The sequence below is a fragment of the Nestor notabilis genome, unplaced genomic scaffold (genome assembly GCF_000696875.1).
Source record: "Nestor notabilis isolate BGI_N333 unplaced genomic scaffold, ASM69687v1 scaffold35866, whole genome shotgun sequence".
NCBI classification, from domain to species: domain Eukaryota; kingdom Metazoa; phylum Chordata; class Aves; order Psittaciformes; family Psittacidae; genus Nestor; species Nestor notabilis.
This window is the reverse complement of record NW_009934864.1, coordinates 290-6912: the sequence shown is the minus strand read 5'-3', so window position 1 is coordinate 6912 and position 6623 is coordinate 290. Positions and strand designations below refer to the sequence as shown.

General features: G+C 50.5%; 1 protein-coding gene across 1 annotated transcript; it reads right to left on the bottom strand.

Annotated features, from left to right (window-relative positions):
• Positions 1-948: 948 nt before the first annotated feature.
• On the bottom strand, positions 949-6128 carry CHTOP (chromatin target of PRMT1). The gene is made up of 4 exons (XM_010017530.1): positions 6053-6128; positions 4428-4581; positions 1214-1397; positions 949-1091 (listed from the first exon to the last, which is right to left on the bottom strand). The coding sequence occupies exons 1-4, from the start codon at positions 6115-6117 to the stop codon at positions 949-951; spliced, it is 546 nt and encodes a 181-aa protein (XP_010015832.1). The 5' UTR covers positions 6118-6128.
• Between the last annotated feature and the right edge of the window lie 495 nt (positions 6129-6623).

Below are 6623 nucleotides of genomic sequence, written 5' to 3'. Positions count from 1 at the left end.
CCCCGGCCCCGGCCGGCCATGCCGCGACCTTGTGGTGAGACAAGACGATGGTTACACCGAGCACCAGCTCTGGGCTTGCCACAGCAGAGGCTTTGGAAATCCAGATCCCTGATCCCAGCTCCAACACCCACCACCCCTGCTGGTGCTCCAATGCCACCTCCAAGCTCCTCTCCTGCCCCACAGGCCTCTGGCTCAGGCTGAAGCTTTTGGTGGCCAAGTAGCAAGAGCATTACCCATTGTAAGCCCATTTTGCCTTGAAATCCAGAGGTTTTCAGCCTATTTCAAATGTAGGATACTCAGGAGCCCAAACATGCCAGGCTAAAGCTACAAGCCAAAGGTGTGGAGGGATCAGGAGCTTCCTAGTAACTGCCTGCTCCCACTCCTGCAAACATGGAGCCAATCCCAAAGGACCATGAGAGCACATCTGGCTGCTGTTCTAACCAAACATCTGTCTGAAACATGAATCACCAACCAGCAATAGCTGCCTCCTTATCTCCTCCTGCTTCACGCTTCTCTGTGTTGAAATGAGAGTTCATTTACCCAAACTGATTCAGTTCCAGATGCTGAATCTGAGTTTATTTTGCAGGGTTCAGACCTCCTCTGTGAGTTTCCCCTGACTGATGATTTTAAGAGTCTCCTGGTCTACACAGGCTCTGCATCATGTCCTTCAGCACGAGGAGATAGCGTAGTCCTCCTCAGTAAGAGTACTTGCTGCCTCCTCACTGTTCCAAGCCACGGGTACAACTTCAGCAGCCATCCCCAGAGCCCCTCTTGGAACACTGGCACAGTCAGGGAGTTGCACTGGGTGTTTTGGGAATTAAAGCCTCCATTTAGCACTATGCTGTGCATGGATTCAACAGAAGGGTTTGGGGCTGCACCACTTGTGTGTTGTAGCCTTAAACAGGACAAAGAATTACAGCTCCCTGCGTGTTATCACCCTTGTGAGCACTAACCTCTGCCTCCGAGTCCTCCACGGCCCATCGCGCCTCGGCCCAGACCTCCTCTTCCAGGGCCACCACGGCCTCGAAGGCCACCTCTCCTCAGGCCCATCCTGGGGGATATCCCTCGTCCTCCACGAAGCAGGCTCTGACCTTTGAGAGAGGGAATTCCAATTGGAAAGCAATCAGTTTTCAGACAGAATCAGAGTCATGCTGTCAAGAACATCACTAATGACAGCCCAGCGGCTCCAGTGCCACATGGATTGGGATCTGACCTCGGAGTGGGATTCCTCCTCGTAGCAGAGCTCTGGCTCCCCGGCCTCCACGCATGGCTCCCCGTGGCAAACCCCTCTGCCCCATGGCCAATCCTCTTCCCCCCATGGCTCCACGAGCGAGGGGCCCTGCTGGTCGGCCCAACCGGGCCTGGATGTTGCTTTTCCCGAGGCGTTGCTTCAAGCTCTTCTGGAATAAAAGATGTGTAAGAAAGGGGAAAAAAGTCATGCAGCAATCTTGGACTTGCCCCACAAACAGCAGAGTCATCACCCAACAGTACAACGGGGATGTTGCTCTGGTGTATTTTATTGCAAGGAAACCAGAGGGTTACCAGCTCTCTGCAATATATAATCAAGCTTCAAAGGCAGACAAATCAAATTTGGTCTGGGAGGGAGAACTGGTGAAGGGCAGAGAGCAAAGACCTATTGTCTGTCCAGAGACAACGTCTGCAAGGAAGCATTTTACTCTCTGGTTCTAGCAGTGCTGCTCAGTCCAAAGCCAGGCAGATCCTTCCCCCACAGGCAGCCCCCTGATCCCTTCTGCTGAGAAGGGACAGTCCAAGCAGATCCCTGCTGCACAGACCCAGCCTCCCTCCACGGAGTGAGTGACATCTGTGCAGCCACACACCGTGGGTATCATTCCCAGTGGCCTATGGCCCCATCCTGTCTTCCATACAAAGTGAACAGCTAGGAAAAGCATCCACTTTTCCATTTATACCACAAGAAGAAAACTATACTGAAGAGATTTACCCTCATCAGCAGAACAGCAGCAGAACAGTCATCAGTGTGTATTTGGCTTTTGGAGTGGGTTCTTCACCAGAATCCATTGCACAGAGCTCCTGTTCCCAAATGCTCACACAGAAGGGCTGCAGACACGGCTCAACTCCTCACCAAGCTGGGCTTTACATCCCAGCCTAGGTAGTTTACATCCCAGTTTAGACAGTCATTCATTTTCCCAGCAGCCTAAACCAGGAGCCTCTCTCTTGTGCCCAGTCTCACCAGCAGAAAGGGAAGAGAAAGCATGGGTATGTTCCATATCCAACTACTCCCTGATGGCACCTACCCTCAGAGCTTGAAGTTACGCTGCTGGACTTTGGGCTGAAACAGCCCCGAGAGGATTGGCCCTTCTGCTCTGCCCCACCTACTAAGTAAAGGCATGTCCAGAACCAGTCAGTATAAATGGGTTTGCATTAAAAAGAGAACACAGGAGGTTTATTTAAACACTTGTGCACTCTGCTGCAAACCACAAACCCAGGAATCTCACACAGCAGTGCTCCACAGAAGCTTAGAATGGTCCCTTCTGAGAGGACCCACATCCCAAAGGATCAGACAAGCTCCTGGTGATAACCCTGCCCACCACTTGTGAAAATCCAATTGCCATATCAACTTCTGGAACCCAGCTTCGAAGAGCAACACAACAGAATCCAGGTTCCCAAATCCCCCCATGGCCCTCCCTTCAGTTCCAAATACCCATGGAAGTACATCTATGCTGAACATAGAAATCAAATGGGTTTAGGAGCCAAGCCAAAAGATCAGTTTCTCCCCGATCCACTTCAGCACAAACTTCACCCTTTCAGTCCAGTTTCACTTATCACTTGTGAGATTCTCAACTTTCCAAACATGCTGTTTTTTCCCAAACCCCTTTCCAGAGCTGTTTCCAGGCTCTGCAAGGCTGCCTGGCACCACCGCCTGTTCTCACAACAGGAGCCTCAAGAGATCTTAAACAGCAGCTGCATTCCTCTTTATCAGAGCGAGATCTGAATGTGGCAGGTTGAAGAATTCCAGCTATGTGGGGAGGCAGCTCAGCTGAGCCATTTCCAAGGCTTCTTCCTCAAGTGGGAGAGAACGTACAGAACTCTCTGTAATCAATTCTGCAGTCAAGCCATGCACTGCTGTTGTCTGAGCTCGCTGCAGAGCTGAGGCATGACCCCACAGGCTTCAATCTCATACAATTACACTGGTTTGGGGTGAAGGGACCTTAAAGCTCTTCCAGCTCCAACCCCTGCCATGGGCAGGGACACCTTCCACTAGAGCAGGCTGTTCCAAGCCCCTGTGTCCAATCTGGCCTTGAACACTGCCAGGGATGGGGCAGCCACAGCTTCTCTCAGCACCCTCACAGCGAAGAGCCTCGGCCTACAGAGCTTCTGCCTCAGAGCTCATCTCAATCTCCCCCTCTGGCAGGTTCAAACCATTCCCCTTGTCCTGTCCCTCCATCCCTTGTCCAAAGCCCCTCTCCAGGTCTCCTGGAGCCCCTTTAGGCACTGGAGCTGCTCTAAGGTGTCTCCTTCAGGAGCCTTCTCTTCTCCAGCTGCCCCAGCCCAGCTCTCTCAGCCTGGCTCCAGAGCAGAGCTGCTCCAGCCCTCGCAGCAGCTCCAGGGCCTCCTCTGGCCTCGCTCCATCAGCCCCACATCCTTCAGTGTTGTGCCCTACACATCCTCCTTAAGCTTCTCTTACCAGCCACCCCCTTTAAACAAGCTTTAACACTCGCCAAACCCCTACAACGAGCAAGCCCTGCACAAAGAGCTCTTCTGGGTGTTACGGTGGTTCCTGCTGTAGCGAGCTCTTGCCCCCCTGCCCCTTCTCTACGTGCGGAGCCGGGGAGGAGCACACTGACTGCAGCAGAGGGATGAGGATATAGCAAGTGTGCTCAGCTCTTCTGCAATACTGCCAGAGGAACACACCATAACGTGTAGTACTCATCACTGAAAGGTGAAATGATAAATACTCTTTATCTAAGGAGAATGCAACCCTGTGCCTTAGATCCAGGCCTGCATTCTAGCATTCACCCCCAAATCGTTTGTTCCTCTGTTCCTCACAGCCAGCTGCTATCGAGGGAGTGCACCAGGAGAGGATGGAGCTGGGATGGGAGCAACCAGCCTCAACTGGCCAGTAAGCACTGGAAAGGACCCGCAGCAGTTGGAACTGCAGCTAGATTGTGAGGTGAAGTACTCGCAGCTCCAGAAACCCAGAATGAGAACACTGCTCTGAAAAAACAGAGAGGAGACATGAACAGCCAGCACAAAACACCCCCAACACCAACCAGTGAGTTACAAAGCATTACTTATCTCAAGTATAAAGTGGAATTTCCTGCAAGTCCCTTCCAGGTCTCCCAGTTGGAACTTCCAGGAACATTCTCCCCAGTCCACCACTATCCTGAAACCCACGTGCTGGTGCCAGGCATGAAGAGGCTGCCCCAGAACCCGTCGCTGTCTCTCACCTGTTTGAGCTTCAAAGCAGCCTGGACAGAAGGTCTGTTCTCCATCTGCTGGGCCAGTCTTCTGTTTCTGGCACTGGCTAGCTGCTGCTGCTGCTGCATGGTAGCCCGAATATTCACTGGCATCGGCTGTTTGTTCTTCAGCATGTTAGTAAAGCTTCAAGGTCGAATAAAATGGGTGTTTAAAGAAAGCTTTTATTACATACATTTATTGGCATTTCATGGTTCTCAAGACTGGATCTCCAGATCCCATGAACCTTATGTAAAGAGTGGTACTTAGGTCACGGCATATGGGATTAGGTATTCCTTGTTTTCCACAAATGTGCAAGAACTGGAAACTCAGAAATGATGCTGCATATTAATTGAGAAGTGAGAAAGCTTTAGGTTACTGAGGTTAGAAATGGCAGAAGGAATGAAAACAAGCAATAAGCAGAGATGGTCGTGATAGATGGGAGAGGACATCACAGGAACAGAAAAGCAAAGTGAAATCTGCCTGCAAAAGCCAAATTCACCCTCAAAGAGCTGAGAAAAGGGGTTAAAAACTCAGTGCCAAAAGGCAGCTTAACAAAGGACATCACCCTGAGGACAGCCTGGTGGCCTCTGGTGCCCCACAGGAGAAATGCCACCACCCGAGTGTGTTTGCTTAGAGAAATAGTTCACTTGGCAATTTCTTTGGGGCACAAAGGATCTTCTCTTTATGATGATACAGGAGCAGCAAGATGGCAAGCTTCCTTAGGAGCAGCCCATCTGCATTCTGCTGGGTCCTGGGAGCTACAAAGCTGTGAAAGAAAACACCTCCAGATGAGGAATATGGACTGAGCAAACCAAAAGGGGCCAGCAAGGCCTCCCCTGCCCCTCATCTTCCCTAGGGTAACTCTGAGCACCAGTTCGGGCTCCACATCCATCTCCCTGTAGCACCTGCAAGAGCAGGGGCAGCACAAACGTGGCTCTGTTTATCCCTGGCTGCATGATACCAACACAGGTAATCCAAGAGTGGTTAGTAAGAAAGTGAAACAGAACTGCGTTGCTGTTAGTTACCACTGTAGAACTGCACAGGACCAAAGGCATGGAAAAACAGAAGAATACTCAACAGAAGAAAGAAAGAAATCAAGGAAAGAGAGAGAAAGAGATGGAGATGAAGCAAAGCATTTGCCTCTTACAAGGCCCAAAACGTTGTTAAAGGGCCTTTGGGCTTGTTCAGTGGCCTGCTGCATGCCTCTTACAGGCCAGACCACATGCACGTGTGTCTGCCTTGGACAAAGCAGCAAGCCTCCTGCAGCTTGGGTAACATGCTACCGTGCTGCAGCGCCGACTATATAAATGTAAAAAACATGTGGAAGAAAAAAAGGGAGGGTGTGAGGTTTCTCTCTTGGGTTATAACACATCCCACCAGATTTACGTGTTGAATGGTTTAATATTAACTGCTATGGATAAAACTGCTCCAAAACACTTGCCCTTTTAACCTTGGGTACCACATCTGTTGCAGTTTAAGACAGAGGTGCATAGCCATCTGCTTGCTTTAGTGAGGTTAAAAGAGGGCAGAAACCACGTTGGTTTTTTGGACACTGGGCAGTGATAACTAAGGAAAACGATTTCTTATGAGCTGAAGCTGCTGTTGGCTTCCTCACCGCTCGTTCAGAGACATCTTGGTGGTGCTCTTTAGCACAACCTTCGGTGCTGACTGTGCAGCCATCTTCAGCTCAAGAGAATCTGCAAAACAGGAGAACCAGCTTCAAACAACAGCCCCAGGATCTCACACCGACTCCACATTAAATAACTACATTCTGGCTGCTTTAGGGGGAGAATCAAGAACGGGGAAAGCAACGTGTTATATTAATGCATTTTCTAGTAGTAAACCCACCACATAGCGGCTTTAACACATCACCAAATCAAACTTACTCCTTCTTAGTAACAAATTGTATCAGTGGCAGGGGCAATGCTGCAAAACTCACCCCCGGCCATCAAACCAGCACCTAAATGCCTCGTTTAGCACAGAATCCAGTGACACTGCCACACTCCCTAAGCTCCAAGCACCAAGATGGAAACCCCGGCTTCTTTTAAGCCAAGTATCGTATCCTCAGCAATAAAACTCCAAGATTACCCCACGGAAGGCCCGAATAGTTTAAAAACATGAAGGTTCCACCCTGCCATTGCGATTGTACCGCTTGGGCCAGGGTTCGACTGAAGTGGGGGGGGGTT

Excerpts from the sequence above, each read along its gene's own strand:
- CHTOP (XM_010017530.1), bottom strand. The coding sequence starts at position 6,117 with ATGGCTGCACAGTCAGCACCGAAGGTTGTGCTAAAGAGCACCACCAAG. Across the intron at positions 4,582-6,052 it reads AAGATGTCTCTGAACGAGCG|CTTTACTAACATGCTGAAGA; the intron begins GTGAGGAAGCCA and ends TCGACCTTGAAG. Across the intron at positions 1,092-1,213 it reads AGGAGGAATCCCACTCCGAG|GTCAGAGCCTGCTTCGTGGA; the intron begins GTCAGATCCCAA and ends CCTCTCTCAAAG.